The sequence below is a fragment of the Hemiscyllium ocellatum genome, chromosome 28, assembly GCF_020745735.1.
Source record: "Hemiscyllium ocellatum isolate sHemOce1 chromosome 28, sHemOce1.pat.X.cur, whole genome shotgun sequence".
Taxonomy (NCBI): Eukaryota; Metazoa; Chordata; class Chondrichthyes; order Orectolobiformes; family Hemiscylliidae; genus Hemiscyllium; species Hemiscyllium ocellatum.
This window is the reverse complement of record NC_083428.1, coordinates 20841038-20858160: the sequence shown is the minus strand read 5'-3', so window position 1 is coordinate 20858160 and position 17123 is coordinate 20841038. Positions and strand designations below refer to the sequence as shown.

General features: G+C 38.0%; 1 protein-coding gene across 1 annotated transcript in view; it reads left to right on the top strand.

The window, feature by feature from the left end:
- Positions 1 to 16632, top strand: part of ap3d1 (adaptor related protein complex 3 subunit delta 1) — a 93356-nt gene extending 76724 nt beyond the window's left edge. Inside the window, exons 26-33 of the mRNA XM_060846581.1 lie at positions 916 to 1053; positions 2783 to 2830; positions 4855 to 5044; positions 5998 to 6086; positions 6174 to 6259; positions 10023 to 10144; positions 12706 to 12785; positions 15922 to 16632. Coding sequence (XP_060702564.1) covers positions 916 to 1053; positions 2783 to 2830; positions 4855 to 5044; positions 5998 to 6086; positions 6174 to 6259; positions 10023 to 10144; positions 12706 to 12785; positions 15922 to 16020 — 852 coding nt within the window. The 3' untranslated portion in view covers positions 16021 to 16632. The remainder of the gene's footprint in view (positions 1 to 915; positions 1054 to 2782; positions 2831 to 4854; positions 5045 to 5997; positions 6087 to 6173; positions 6260 to 10022; positions 10145 to 12705; positions 12786 to 15921) is intronic.
- The last annotated feature ends 491 nt before the right edge of the window (positions 16633 to 17123 follow it).

The window sequence follows — 17123 nt, the reverse complement described above, 5'->3', positions numbered from 1 at the left end:
TGTGTTGGGTAATTAAATAAGCACAAAGCCAACTTAAACTTGTACGGGAGGTAAAAAAAATGTTAGTGCTATTTTTTTGGAAGGTTGACCAGACCATTAATACTTAAACCAAAGGGCCATATAAGGGTTTTTTTCTAAGAAAATTTTGAATAAGGTCTAGGTTGAGAAACAGGCAGGAACTTTGAGTATAGGGCTGGTCTTGATGCCAAGTAGTGTCTTAAGCCATGATTTTGGGGTTTAGAGCTCCAAGATAATAGTGGCTGTTGTGGAGCTGGCTTTTGGCAGCTGAGAGGTCTATTTCTGTACTTTGGTTTTCTTTCTACTGGTGGGCATGTCTGATGGGATGTTTTCTGAGGCCTATTTGCTGCTGAAAATGTCTGTGGAAAGGTAGAGGGTTCATCTTTGTGAAAATTCCATCTTTTGATAGATTTTCTCCCTTAAAACTCAACTACCATCTCAACTGAAACCTTTCCTGCACCATAGCCAGCTTAGCAACATACAAAGTCACCAGATTTTTCACTCTAGTCACATAACATCTGAAGCATTAAAAGGGATCACAGCAGGGGAAATGCTTGGAAAGCATTGCTAAACCACCTATGGCTAAGGCCATGGCCATCTGTAGCAGGGAAAAAGTGACTCGGGAACCATGGACCAGAATCTGGATCAAAGAATTTTGGAGGTGTACTGCTGGAGGATATTATGGTGAAGGTATATCAACAGTGCAGTCAGGAAGTGGATTCCATGATTTTGTCTCCAGGAGATTGAAAAATTGGTGAAATAGTTCCAAGTCTGGCTGTTTCGTAAGTTGGCATTACTGAATATAGATTATGGTTATGAATTTCTCAAAAAAGGCAAGTCAGTTTTAAATGGAACCTAAAATAAGATTTTCTGATTGCTGTGCTGCTACTGCTTTAGAAATCATCGAAGCATAAAAAGAAGAAACACAAAGAAAAGTCAAAGGAAGAAAAGAAATCCAAGAAAAAGAAACACCACAGTGAAGAAGAGACTCCAGAGTCTGTTCAGAATGGTAGCTTGGACGATGAGCCCTTGCCGGTATGGTAATTTGTACATTAGCAGGTTTTCAAGTTGTGGCTAATCCTTTTGTACAGAGGTATCAAAACAAAAATGATGAAATCACTTACGTTTTGTCACATTACTATGCTGTAAGACCTTATGATACTTGTTTTCTTTAGATGATGTAGGAAACCTTTTCAAATCTTTAAATTTGCAAACTGTCATGAATTCGCAATTGAATTGTCAAGTATCATTGTTAAAAATAATTGATACAAGTAACCTTCAGGTTCATAAGCTCATTCTAAAAGTTTTTTGGTGCATACCCTTCTTTCTGGCCCATTGCATCTGTCTGAAAAACACATGCAGTTGAAGGGATGAGAATCAAAACTCAGTCTGTCGTATTCTTTCATGACCATTAACTCTGGTCTGAGTCAAAAAGTGTGGTGTTGAAAAAGTGCAGCATCCAAGGACCAAGGGAGTCAACGGTTCGAGCATGAGCTTTTCATTAGGAAGAGCCCAATCCATCTCTTGCTCTCGCTCGCTCGCTCTCTTGCTTGCGCTCTCTGAGACCAAATAATGGGGAACCAAGAGGGTTTGAGTAAATGCATTGCAGTTCTCTTCATAGTACAGGACATTAATGCCATTCCAAGAATACTAAATCATTAAGGATGTGGGGAGTGGAGGAGGAAATAAATGCAGTAACTATCATTTATAGCAGACTCTTAGGGAAACTAATGGGGCTCTAGGGCAATAAATCCCCTGGACCTAATGAGTTGCATCCTCGGATAGTAAAGGAAGCAGGTAGAGGGATGGAGCATGTGCTGACAGTATTCTTTCAATAATGCATAAATTGTGCAAATATCCCAAGGATTGGAAAGTTGTCTATGTAAGCATCTTTTTCAAAAAGGGAGAGAAACAAAAACAGTAACTATAGGCTGATTAGCTTAGCGTCTGTCATTGGAAAAATGTTACTTTCTATTAAATAGGGTGTAATAGCAGAGCATTTAAAAAATAGATAGCTTAGGCAAGCTGAATCAGCATTGCTTCGCAAAGGGAAAATCTTACCTGACAGATCTATTGGAATTCGTTTGAGGGCTAACAATCAAATATTTAAGGTACTGTTCATCAGGTTATTTAAAAGAATAAGAACCCAAGGTGTTGGCATGTAGTACATTAACATAGATAAACAGTTGACAAAATGCAGCATTTTAAAGATGGCAATCTGTAACAAATGGCGTGCCGCTGGGAAGAGAGTGCTGCAACAATTATTCGCACTCTATATTCATAGCTTGGTTGTGGGATGTGAATGTACAATAACACAGTTTTTGAATGATGCGTAAATTGGTGAGAGAGCAGGTAGTAAGAAAGACCAAATCTACATAGGCGTAGACAGTTTTTGCCCACTGACTTAACAATCATGTGGGAAACTGAGGTTATGCATTTTGGCAGATGAACTGAGGCTGTTTTTGACTGGAGTGGACTTCATATTCATATCAGCAATTAGTAACCTGTAACGTTATGCATAATTATTTGTTATTTGCAGAACTTGCTTCATTTATCTCTGGCAGAAAGAGGAAATTTTCTGTATCCTTTGTCCACCCAATCCCCTCACTCCAAATTGGGTTGCTTTTGTTTTCTCCCCCTTTTCTCTCAAATTGCAGACTGTATCAGACTGGCTGGAAAAACTAATGACTCTACCAGGCAGTCATTTTTATGTTTTGTTTGTATTTTTGTATATCTTACCAATTTTATTTTAAATATTTTCTAGCCAATGTCCAACTATTGCCTTCTAGCAGAAGATTCCTATGTTAAAATGGTGAGTACCATAATACATCAATTCACATTGTCGTATAAGTTGCATTTTATATGTAGCATTCCATATTTTGAAATAGATCCAGAATAAGATTTCCTCAGTTTTGCTCCAAGTTAGTATATTTTAATCCTTCACTTACATTTGTTTGAATTTCTCGTATCTACCGGTGAGCAACTTACATTGTTTAGGCCATGCCTTGTTCTGTTAATGTGTGACAAGATTTCATTTGATTGAAACTCTCAGGTTATTTTTAATGAACACGTTTCTATTACATTCTTTTAATGTAATGAATATGGAAAGATGGTGGTGCATAAAATGGTATCAGAAATTCAAATCTCTCAAGTTCTAGCTAAAATGTATCTGACCATCTATTTGCAAACAGTCTATGATTTTTGTACCACTCCAGAATTACAATTCAACAAGTACGTAAGTCAACAGAAATGTGTCAGTAAAGCATAGTTCATACAGCTGGCAAACATCACAAGATGATTTACTTGTAAATCTGTCTTTACACTGGACACAGAAATTCATAGAGGAAAATATTGCATCAAAGATCGAGTCCTTGACTGAATTGTGGGTGCAGCAGGCAAAAGGATTGTTCCTCAACTCTGAAGTATGAGAAAATAGGTGCTTGATCATCCACTCCTCTGATTTATTTGGACTGCAATATTTCACGGTTCAGCCAAGAATTTTTTCAGTTTTGAAAAAGCACTTTATATACTTCGTTTGACAAATTAATTCCTATTTCATTCTTTTTGAGTATTTTGTGAAGTGGTGGTAATGATCTGCAGTGCCAGCTAGGCCTGTAGGTGGTGTTGCAATAGCCATTTTCAGTATTAAATTCTGGCTTCTATTTTCAAGTGCATATTTTTGGTACTGAGATAACTTCATAACTGAGAGCAGTATTTTCAAGTGTGCTGTGCTAATTTAGAAAATGTTTTTACTCAGTACAGAGAACCCCTATACTAATTGCCTGAAAAAGCAGTTTAAACTTATTACTGGCATTACTGCCCCATTCAACATTTTTCTCCGACTTTGCCAACTAACCCCCACTGATGACTTTTCCCAAGATTCAAAGGCACACCTACACCCACCCAGGTTGAAGGAAATTCGACTGCAAAAGACAATTCCTGCTAATTAGAATAGAAAAGCTTTCTGAACCAACATGAATGTGTGATCAGGGCAGAAGTGGGCGAGGCAGGTCCCAGAACAGGTAATGGATAAAAAAAAACACACAAAAGTTAGGACAATGGCTCAGTGGCTAGTGCTGCTGCCTCATAGTGCTAGATTCCCAGGTTTGATTCCAACCTTGGGCAGCTATCTGTGCGTAGTTTGCACATTCTCTCTGTTACTGGGTGGGTTTCCACCGGATGCTCTGGTTTCCTCCCTCAGTCCATAGATGGGCATCTTACGTACATTAGCCCCATTTAATGCAAGTTACAGGGATAGGGTAGGGGAGAGAGTCTGGCTAAAATACTGTTTGGCAGATTGGTGCAGACATGATGGGCTGAATGCACTGTAGGGATTCTTTGCTTTCTGTTCCATAATTCTATAATTGAGTGAAAATTTCAGAACTTTCCTTTCCCCACCTCACCCTAAACCCCACAGTCATGTCTCTGGTAGTTCAATTAACTCAATACATGTTCTCCATGAATAAATTAAATCTTCGTGATAAGCACCATGTTCAGGTGTCATCTGAGTTGAACGAAGCTGATGCAAAGTTTACACTAATAAACTGAAAAAGGTTGAGGCTGCCATCTCCCTTCTCAATCAATCTGTCATTAAATTACATGCTTAGATCTGACAGTTGAACCCCACCATCTCTGTTTAACTAGAACTGTTTGCTGCTGGCCGTTTTCTCACCCTGTTCCATCTTGTTTTCTTTGCCCCTTAGCCTTGCGCTGTACTTGGCCTTTATTCACTTTGTGCAATGCCATGCGTGATTGAGTAATGTATTAAATATGTTGAATGTTTTTGTAGTATGACATTATTTAAGTAAAAACATGCTCTTTTGAACTATTTACTAGATGTATGATATTCAAGGAAATCTTCAGGATGGAAGCCAAGTTGTCGTATCAGTTATCTTCCAAAATCAAAGCAATGGTTATCTTAAATCAATGGAGTTCAATGTTTTAGATTCTCTCAACACTAAACTGGTTCGACCAGAAGGATCCTCTATACATGATGGTATATCTGTTCCTTTCCAGCTTCCACCTGGTAAGACATTTCATTGCTATGGTATAATCAGTCATACTATTTACTTTCAGACTTATTTTTAGCTAACTCCTAACCATTTGAGTACTGTTACAGGTTTTGTGCTACATTTCAAACTTTGCAACAACTTTAATGCTTGAAGAACAAACAACAATGTACAATTACAAATGCAAGTTTTTAAAAAGCCGCATTTGCCAGAAATCTGTAAAGACAAAAAGCCCAATCATCATCATTTGTTGAAATGTTATCTTTAATTTTGTTTGGCACTAAGGATCTGATTGCTTTATGGATTTCTACTGCCCTGTGAATTTCCTCAATTTCTAGTTTAATTTTGTTATTCCAACTGAGTTGTGCATTTTCTTAATTTGTTCAAATAATATTTTTTTAACTAATCACGGACAAGTTGCTACTTGTCTCACCTGTATCACTACTTGTGTCTCATGTCTACATATTTGGTAGCACAAATGTGTCTGTCTTCATTTTAGTATTGCCATGTTCATCTTTTTCTCTACAATGCCTGCATTTCAGTGAAGTCCACATATGGGAGAAAAGAGCGAACTACCTATGCAATCTCTTAACAGTGGAAAGATGTGTATTCTGCAAGGCTACAACACAAGCCATTTTTTTGCCATGTTTGTGCAATATAGGGAGTATTTATTTCCTATTCCTGCCTGTCCTTAAGGTGGTTCTGATCTATCCTCCTTGATCACTGTAGGTTCAAGGATTGAAGGCAGCTATTTGGGAGTTCCAGTATTTTGACCGTGATGATTTCTAATTCAGAATGGTGTGTTACTTGGAATGTTTTGCAGCATCTTTGTATTGTGGTGAAATTCCAAGGCCATTTCAGCATTGTCTGTCTTCGTGCTTGGTAGATTTACTTGAATTGATGGCTGTTGAGTTGTGTAGAAGTGTTTGTTAGAATGTTAACCAGTTGAATTGTATTTTTTAAAATACAGAAGTTTCAAATGAAGCTCGGTTTGTGTTTACTGTGGAAAGCATAATCATGCCACAGAAACTGAAAGGAACGCTGACCTTTATAGTAAAAGTAAGTTCAATCATTGAGTAGATCTCCTGTTTCTGAATTTTTCTTGTATTCTATTCAGTCCTTCACTATACTGTTCTTTTTTTCCAGACAGATGATGGATCGTCTCATGAAAAACTTGATTTTAAGTTGCACTTCACTTGCACTTCCTACATGATCACGACGCCTTGTTATAGGTTTGTTTCAAGTCATACTAGGATTTATTCTACTTTGAGAATATTGGTGACACCTAAGACAATTCAAGTATTAATTGTACTTAAATGCCAATCATGAAGTGGTGATACTATTAAAATGAAGTCACTGAAGTGAGAGTAGAAAACTTGCATGTACAATTGTGATCTGAAGTTAAGTATAGGTTAACATTAAGGTTCTTCTTGAGAACTTTAAAAACCTTTGCTTACAACTTAGTTGCAGTCATCTAATGGCAATATTGTCATTCTTGCGCATTACGCATTAACCTTGAGCAAATTTGCATTTCTTTTCTCTTTCTAGTTATTTACAACAATGTCATGTTGCAGTTGTATATTCTTTTGATCACAGTTGATGGTAATGCTAGACAAGTCAAATCTCAATGAAACATGTATAAAAACTAAAAGAACTGTGGAATCAATAATTTGCAAATGAAAACAGAAATTTCTGGAATAGCTCAGCAGGTCTGGCAGCATCCATGGAGAAAAATCAGTTAACATTTTGTGTCGAGTGACCCTTCCTCAGAACAGGATGGACTGTGTGTTTATGTTTGTTGTCGATTGTTGTCGTGGTTGGTTACTAAAGCACACTCGCATTCATATGTTACACAAAAATAACAACCATAGCAATATATAAGCATTTAGATCTTAAAACCAGTAACAAAGTTTCAACCTATTTGCTAATATTTCCCAATGTTTGATTCCAGAGAAACATTACTCCTATCTCAAACTCATACATTTTAAAATTTAACTGATTCCTCGTGTTTTTCCCCCTTGGATTGCTGAGAAACTTTTAAAAATCATTCCCAAGTCTGCTGACTTTCACAATTTTGGCCTGAACTTTGGGTTTTAGTATCTTTAAGACTTCCATGCAAGCTTACTTGGCTTGAAAACTTTACAAATTCCATACTGAGAGAAAACTGATCTGTGTTCTGAATTGAAATCCTGATTCTTCTGATCTGCTTCAAGAAAATTACTCTTGCTTCTGGTTTGAAGTCAAAAGTTAAACCACTAGTCTCTAGTTTGTTGTAAACTTGGCAGTATAAACATTCCATCCATTCACCACCGATGTCTTGCCAAGCATTTGACTGAACTCCTATAGCTTGACAATGATATATCTAGGTCATTTGACAAGCAACTTCGTGATTTTGACTTTTTTAAGAAAAGAACATTAACTTCATAGAAGTGGCCCAAGTCTATCTGTCTGTTTATGAAAAAAATCAAATCCTGAATGATATATTTTATACTTCGTAATATGTGGATTAGGTCTTCACATCCTGTAGTGAACAGTATGATGCAATGGTGTACTATTTCTGTTTAAATGAATAAGGCAGTTTGTGTTTTTTTTGTTTACTCACTAAAGCAAAACTTTCTGTATATACACGACCCTTCTATAGGAGCATCCTATTCTTTCTGTCTTCTAACTTTTTGTGGAATCTATGGAATTGGTATCTGGAATTGTTCAGCAGTGACTTAGGAATTTCTGTAAAATACCTCCAAAGTTTCTTCAAAGGACCAGACTCATTGTTTGAGTGTGTGGCAAGTTTTTTTACTTGGTTAAATCGAAGGAATTTCAATGTCTTGCTAATTAAAACTTGAACGCATCATGGTCTTGTAATGCCAAATGCTGTCATGGTCTCTTGTTTAGCTCCTGGAGTAGTACATTTGACACTAATATACCTGCTTAGTATAAATCTACTTTTATTTCCCTCTCCAAATGTACAAATGAGAATGTTTTGGTTCACTTGTTTTAAACTGTTCCTGCCTCTCTGAACTTGTTTCTTTTTAACTTGACTTTTTTCCCCCTCTTTGGTCCCTCCACTATAACTCCAATTTCTTAATGCTGACCACCCCTTCACGAGGAGTATCCAACCTCTCTGTACTTTCATTCCCCCATCAAGATAGTTTGAAAGCTCTCCTTGACCCCCTAGCTTCAAGTTTTCATATAATTTTAACTCACCACGTTTTGCTCTCATGCCACAGTTCCATCCTTCAACCTGCAGTGGCCCAATAAAGCTCAATGCAAGCTCGAGGGACAGCACCTCAGCTTCTGAATCAGCGCTTCACAGCCTTCTGGACTCAGCATGGAATTCCAACAGCGTCAATATTCAGCCTGTCCTCTTTTATTTGGCATGTTTTGTCTTAGTTTAAAGTGCCCAAAAGCAAATTCATGAAACAAATTTCTTTATCATCTTATTCACACTCACTTTTTGAGCAAATGTTTGTTTACAACAACTCCTTGTGTCGTCTTTGTCATCTTTGCCTTCTAACATCACCTAGCCTTACCGTATCACAAATGAGTCTATTATTCACTCCTCCTCTTCATGGCGCCCCCCCCCCCCCCCGCCCCCTTCATAAAACCCATTACCTTTCTACTTGCCTTCAATTCTGACTTGGTACAATGTTAATTGTCTCTCTGAACAAATGCAGCCAGACCGCCTGAAGATTCCCAGGACTTAGTTTTTATTTAGTGTAAATTTCATAACTCCTTGAGCTAATGACCAGTAAAAGTGGGCATGACCAATGTTAACAGGATTATGCCAGCGAATAGTGACATAATTTAGTAGCTATCATACTGGCGTACATCCCTCTGTCTAGCTCTAACTTCAGTATGTTTGAAAATTTGTGGATAGACAAGTGGAAAAAACATTGCATGGAAGTTTAGATTAGATTAGATTTACAGTGTGGAAACAGGCCCTTCAGCCCAACAAGTCCACACCGACCCGCCGAAGCGCAACCCACCCATACCCCTACATTTACCCCTTACCTAACACTACGGGCAATTTAGCATGGCCAATTCACCTGACCCGCACATCGTTGTACTGTGGGAGGAAACCGGAGCACCCGGAGGAAACCCACGCAGACACGGGGAGAACGTGCAAACTCCACACAGTCAGTCGCCTGAGTCGGGAATTGAACCCGGATCTCAGGCGCTGTGAGGCAACAGTGCTAACCACTGTGCCACCGTGCCGCCCACAAAAAAAATTTTTAAAACTCCCAGCTCAGCGAACAGAACCACAACATTAATTAGAAGACTTTAGATTAGATTAGATTACTTAGTGTGGAAACAGGCCCTTCGGCCCAACAAGTCCACACTGACCCGCCGCAGCGCAACCCACCCATACCCCTACATTTACCCCTTACCTAACACTACTGACAATTTAGCACGGCCAATTCACCTGACCCGCACATCTTTGGGTTGTGGGAGGAAACCGGAGCACCCGGAGGAAACCCACGCAGACACTGGGAGAACGTGCAAACTCCACACAGTCAGTCACCTGAGGCGGGAATTGAACCCGGGTCTCAGGCGCTGTGAGACAGCAGTGCTAACCACTGTGCCACCGTGCTGCCCATAAAGTTGTTTGCTTTTTAAACCCAAGTAGTTCACTAAAATGCTTTTATGCAAAGGAACCAGTCACCTCTTCCTGGCCTGGTATGTATGTGCCTTTAGGGACATAAATAGGGACTGTGTGTCAATTAAGTTGCCTATCAGGCCCCTCAGTTGTTAACTATTATTTTTCAAGGTTGTCCACTGTCTTGGCAACCTTCTCATTTGCCAACAGCAGCTATTTCATGTTTTAAATATTCTTCAAACTTTCACATCAAGAATTTTCTAGCCACAATGATGCCAATATATGGAGTAGTTGGTTGGCTTGTTGTGTAATTACACACTCTACAAATTAGACCTTTCTTATACTGAAGGTTCTTGATTACAAAGTATTGTTTCTAAATGTTTTCTCTTGCTTTACAGTGATGCGTTCGCAAAGTTGCTAGAATCTGGAGAATTGAAGATGTGTTCAATAAAAGTAGATGGAATAAATATTTCTTTCCAGCTGCTTCTAGCAAAAATTTGCTTTCACCACCACTTCTCAGGTACTACTTTCTGCACTGATATTTGTTTTGTTGTATTCACACTGAGTTTCCTTTGAATATTGATTACCTCTATACAGCTGACATTGTATTTTTGAGTTAATTGCATGTAGACTTGCTGTCACAGCCTCACAATGTGCCAGCAGAACAAGTCAGAGCCTTTGTATAAAACTCAAAGCCCATAGAAAATGTACGTGGCCTTACATAAAGCTGAAGCAAACAATTTGTAGTAGCTGAACATAGTTTCTTGCCATCAGTTTATTTCATATGAGCAGAATGTTTTGGATTAGCACAGCTGTGTTTTCTTTTCCACAGCAAAGCATTCTTATTGAAAGTTTGTTTTCAGCAGTGCAAGATTATTTTAGTTTTCAACAATGTTTGTACTTACTGTTTGCAATACCCAGATACTTTCAAAATTGACTGAATCCAGGATACCTTTATGTAGCATATTTGATGCCAGCCCTAATTTTTATTACACAATGCATTTCTGATATAACCTGATGAAGGAGTGGCGCTCCGAAAGCTAGTGCTTCCAATTAAGTCTGTTGGACTATAACCTGGTGGTGTGATTTTTAACTTTGTACACCTCAGTCCAACACCGGCATCTCCAAATCCTGATATAACCTGGCCATTGACACATAGAAATGCGCCATTAAGAATTAATCTCACACTAAACAATTGTAATACAATCGCAGTACCATTCTTTGTATTGTGCCTTGAAGATTGCTAATTCTTCCTATTTGCCTGAGACTGATGGACTGCACTTCATTGGTGAAATTAAGGGTTCATTCTTGCTAGAATGCACATTAATTTTATCCAGTATGTATCAGACCAGCACTGAAATTTAGTTTATATGCTGCACGTATTTGATTTGCATTTAGTTACCATGTGACTTTTTAAAACTTTAGTTTTTGCAATTGTTATTCAGAAATAACTTCAAAGCTTGCCTCAAAATTCTGACTGAATCTTCTTCTTTTTGGTATAGTTACACAAATCTCACACACATAGGTCATAATTGTTCCACTATCTAAAAATGAACACTCGTTTTCTGGACCAGACCGTTTAATACATGCAACTCGAAAGATCCATTGGTTAGTGAAAAATGTAAATAGCCTTCCACTGGAACTTAATCTTGAACAGTGAAACATTAGTCATTCTATTTTTTTCATGTTTAGCTATGTTTTTGCCAGGAGGTCAGATCACAAGACAGATTTCTTTTTATATTTTAATAGGGTGGTCTCTTCAAATGCAAACACTGTTGTAGATTTGGTTTTAACAATAAAACAGATCTTCACTGTGCAAAAGAAATGAAGGTAAAATAGATTAAACAAAGTTATGTAGTATAAATCTAAAGATTTTAGAGGACACGGTAAAAATAAATCCTAGTAATCCAAATAGCATTACGTTATAATACTGTTAAGGACTAGAAATCATTCGCTTCACCATCCCACATAAGGTTTGACTTGTCTGTGAATTAAATTCCTGGCTGTGAAAATGTGATAGCCTCTTTGCTTCATAATTTGACTGAGCTTAAATCTTTTCAGCTTCACATAACCCCTCTAGTGTTTTAACCAAAACACTTTACAAATGTATTTAACCATTCTAAATTATCTTCTCTCTCTCTGTCAGACCATCTAGCTTTCATTTGCAGAACTGCCCAAAATTTAACTAAAATATACCTTTTTTTTTCCAATTTGTTTCCCCTAAGCCTAAAACAAATTTCCGAATTTCCTATCTAAACACCTAATGCACTACCCTATTTACTTCGCTCACCATAAACTCTTCCAGTTGAAACCAAAATCCATTAATCCCCGTGTAGCCTTTTCTCACTTTTTAAAAAATCTTCATGGCTGGAGAAATATAGGTATTAAACCCTTGAAAAACACACAACCCAAGTGCCACTAATTCAAATTCAAGAATGGAAACTCAAAAATAATTAATATTTAAAACATCTAAACAGTAATCCATACATCAAATCACTTGGTTATAAACAGTTCTTTTACAATATCAAGATATTCGGATTGATAGTAACATATTGGAAAGTGCTTGTGCTAATACTAACACGAGCTAATTGGTGGTATTATGGGACAAGGTTATAACTGGAATGGATCATCTATTTTCAGACGGCCAAGAAGAGTGTGTGATAGATCTACATTTATTTTACTGGTTGCTGCCAGCTTCATATTGTAAAGAGCTCTCCTGTTAATTCTGGAGTACAACGCAGGCTTGTTATCTCCTGAAGAATGTGATATTCTGATTGAAACTCTATTTGTAAAATTTAACAAATAATGATCGGAAATGCTTTCTTTTTCCTCCTAGCACCAAACCAGGAGTATTAATTTCCTAGAGCAGTCTTGAGCCATCCTAGTCCTTGTACTTGATTAAAAAATTCTACAAAATGGGTTCATAAAAGTTAGATGTTCTGCTTTAGCGTTTTTAGTACTTCCTTATTATAAACCACTTTTTTACTCAAATGAGGTTCTGCTGTATAACATGTTGAGTGAATTTTTAAATTGTATTTTGTGGCATAATGTGTGCAATAATCTTCCTTTCCATCCTCATAGTTGTGGAACGAATCAATTCATGTGCATCTATGTATAGTCGTTCTATCCAGGGTCATCACATGTGTCTTTTGGTGAAAATGGTGAGTATGAGCCTGTAAGTAGAATGTTGTGATGTGTCCGTGTCACAATCCTTTTGCTTGTCTGTAATCCTTGGCCTCTATCAGTTTTTGAAAGCTAGGACATGACTCCAATACTTTAAGCATACAGTGACAACTTAATTTCACACTGTAAACATTCCATTAATAATTGTAAATAAAGAGATGGAAGTGAGGGAAGACTATCTCAAAATTAGCCTCACTAGGGAAGCAGAACTGAGCAAACTGATGGCGCTGTGGGCTCACAAGTCTCCAAGTCCAGATTGGCTTCATCCTAGGGTGCTAGATTCCTGATGAACATCGGTGTTAATTTTCCAAAAACCCCTAGATTCAAAAGGTTCCATCAAATTGGAAAATAGCAAATATGAAAATGGATCATTTATGGAAGTTATAGCTGTGCACTGAGAAAATCTGAAGGCATTCAGAAAGAGTTTCAGGGATTCCTGCATGGAAATTGTTTAACAAATTTATTAAATGACTTTGAAGGAGTAATGTGCTGTGGATAAAGGGTGGTTTTAAACATATTTTCTAAATTTCTTTCCTGAAATAAGTAAACTTTGATCAAGTGCCACATCCAAGGTTATTGCAGAAGGTAAAAGCCCATGATGTAGGGTGTGAAATGATAGCATGGCTAGAAGATTAACTTAACAGTAAACAGGATATTATACAGTGGATCTTTGACAGGGTGCAACAATTAGAAACCCACAGGGTTCTGTGCTGAGGCCTCAACTTTTTATAAATGTCACCAGTGACTTAGATGAGGGGATTGAAGGCATACTAGCTAAACTTGCAAATGACACAGTCAGAATGTACATTGAAGAGGCATAGGAGTTCCCAAAATGGAAGGTTGAGTGTACATAAATCTGACAGATGGAATATAATATGAGGAAGTATGAAGTTCTTCATTTCAGGAAGAATGAAAAGCCATATCACTTAAATGGAGAAAAGCTAAGGAAATCCAGTGCCAGAAGGGTTGAGTTGTTCTGGTGCACATGTCCAAAATGTTAGTATGCAGGCAAAGCACATAAGGTTGATTGGATGCTATCCTTTATTACGAAGTAAATAGAGCTTGGGGATATTGGTGAGGCCACAACTTGTAGTGTGTGCAGTTTATTTTCTTACTTGAGGAATCCCATAAGATCCATATTCTGTAGGAACAGAAATAGGTCATGCAGCTCATCAAGCCTTCTCTGCAATTCATTGAGGTTTGGCTCCTGCGACAACCCCCAGCTCTGCTTTCCTGCCTTAATGCCCATAAACCTATGATTCCCTCAATGATAAAATTCTGTGCATCACAGCCTTGAATATACTTAAGGACCCACTCTCAACAACCATCTGTCATAAATAATTCCACAGATTGATCATGTTCTAAGAGAAAACCTCCTTGTCTGTGTCTTAAATAAACTGCCCTTTATTGTGAGATTATGCCCTTTGGTGCCAGATTCTCCCAGAAGGGGAAGCAACATTAGCATCTACTCTGTCAAGGCCCATAAACCCAAATGAATACAGTCTCACTTTACTTTCTGAAGAAAATTCTTCCATTTCCAGGCTGTGTAGTGAATCTTCTCTGGACTTCCTCTAGTGCCAGTATATTTTTCCTTGGATCAGGAGATTAAAACTGGTCACAGTATTCCAGCTAGTGTCTTGATTTAGTTTTAGCAAAATGTCCCTATTTTTAACACTCCATTTGCATTTAAATAAAGCAACAGTCGGTTTGCAATCCTGGTATTTAATGAACCTGGAATTTAGCTTTTTGTGATTCATGCACAAGGATTCCCAAATCCCTCCGTGCTGCAGATTTCTGCAAGTTTTCCCCATAATGTTCAGCTCCTTTATTTTACTGCTAAATTTCACATCATCCCACTTATTCCATCTGCGAAGTCTTTGTCCACTCAATCAACCTGTCTGTTTTCTTCTGTAGACTAATTCTCATCCTCATTACTTGACTTCCCAACTATATTTATTGTCCACAAACTTGACTATTGTACATTCACTTCCATCATCCAAGCAATTTATGTTGTAATTAACTATGGCACGAACACTATTATTTTGGAACTCTGAAGTACTCATTTCAAATTTAGAATTTTGAAGCTTGTGTAATACTTTTGGAAGTGCTCATTTAACTGTCACATTGCAATTATAGAGTCATAGAGATGTACAGCATGGAAACAGACCCTTGGGTCCAATCCGTCCATGCTGACCAGATTTCCCAACCCAATCGAGTCCCACCTACCAGCACCTGGCCCATATCCCTCCGAACCCTTCCTATTCATATACCTATTCAAATGCCTCTTAAATGTTGCAATTGTACCAGCCTCCACCACTTCCTCTGGCAGCTCATTCCATACACCTACCACCCTCTGAAAAAGTTGCCCCTTAGGTCCTTTTTATATTTTTTCCCTCTCGCCCTAAACCTATCCCCGACCCCAGGGAAAAGACTTAGGATAAATAGGCAATCTGTGCCCCTCATAATTTTTTAAACCTCTATAAAGTCACCCCTCAGCCTCCGACACTCCAGAGAAAACAGCGCCAGCCTGTTCAGCCTCTCCCTAGAGCTCAATCCTCCAATCCTGGCAACATCCTTGTAAATCTTTTCTGAACCTTTTCCAGGTTTCGCAACATCCTTCCGATAGGTGATTTGTTTGTCCAATTATCTCAGATGTCATTATGTTGTATATCCTCATTGTGACAGCTATCCTGTAATGGTAGGCAATGTGTTAGCAAATCAGAGGCCCTGTTCCCAGTGTTATGATTTCTCTAATCCAGTTACCTCATTTGAATCTTACTGATGTCAAATAAAAGTGTCAGCATCCCACTTGAGATTTCTTATAGGGCTATATAGTTGAATTTAGGGTGTTACAGCTAAACAAGCGCATTCAACAGTGTCAGGGCTGATTGCAGTGCCCTACAATTATGCTAACACAGCCAAACAATAAAGCATGATCTTTAGCTCAGGGTCACTCAAGGGTCTGAATTTGCAAACTTATTTGGGGAAGCTCAAGATTTTATCGAGTATTTTTTGAACTGAAATATTGCAGATAAACTGCTTCAAGTTAGATTTTCTCTTATCAAATGTGAATAGGTGTGTGCATTTCAAGCATTACAATTTTATTTTAAACAGGGTGATAGCTCCGTCTCTGTGGATGGGAAATGCAGCGATTCTTCCCTTCTTGGAAATCTACTTGATGAATTGAAGCAGACGTTGACAGAGAAGTGCTGAACTGTTGTAAATCACACTAGAACTGTATTATGTTTTCCCTGAAAGCATGAGCTACGTAACACAAGGCATGTGAATTATTTATCTTCACAGTCATTTGCAGTTAGACATCTTAATCTCGTGTTCAAGATTTTCTTTGTTTCCTTTGGCCACTACTCCACACACAGTTTCATCACAAATTCATTGCGCAACCACGTGTATTATACTGGTTACTGAGACCAGCAGCCGTTCAAATATTCAAACTCCTAGAGTGTATTGAACCGGTTTGTGTATTTCAAATTGATACTGCATTCCTGAAGAACTGAATTGTAGTGACGCTGTGTAAGCAGCTGTGAACCCAAAGTAATCTGCCAGTCTCAGTCACAGACTGAACATTTACTTTAAATTTGTCTTAATTAAATGTTTATTCCAAAAATAGTGGTGTTTTGTTTGATGGTCAAAACTGTCAATCTAGCATGTAGAGTTCTCTCATAGAATCCTGTGTGTTGATTCTAGGATTTTGAACAATGTGTTTAAAATTATTTACTATCAACATTCCCTCTTGGAGGTTAAAAATAATAATGACAAGCTGCTGTATCTTTTGTGTCGATAAACCAATAAAAATGTAAAACCTTCTGTTGGCTTGCTTTTTTTTGGAAAAAAAGGCCACCTCTTCCTTAGTTTTAGTTTTAAGCCTCTTGCAGCTGGTGTTTTATCATCCCGTAATTCACTCTATGATCAGGTCAAAGCATTTGGACTTGGTGTATTGCATCTGTTCTGGTGTCAGCTAGGAGCCAGTCACTCCACTTGATTCCAAGGAAATAAGATTCTTATGAAACATTAAAGGGCCAGACAAACTTTGTCTTTCTCACTTATAGTGAAGGATATACAGTTCCTCTCAACACATCTTTTAAGTCCGAGTAAATTTGCTAAGCTTCAGGCACCATGTGACCACGCAATTCTGTGGAATTAATTTCTTAGATAATCCTACTCCATTAGCACGCACTACATTTTCCTGACTTCATTATAGGCAGGAGACCGTGAGGACTGGAGATCAGAGTTGAGAGTATGTTACTGAAAAAGCTCAGGCAGCATCTGAGGAGCAGGTAAGTCGACATTTTGGCTGG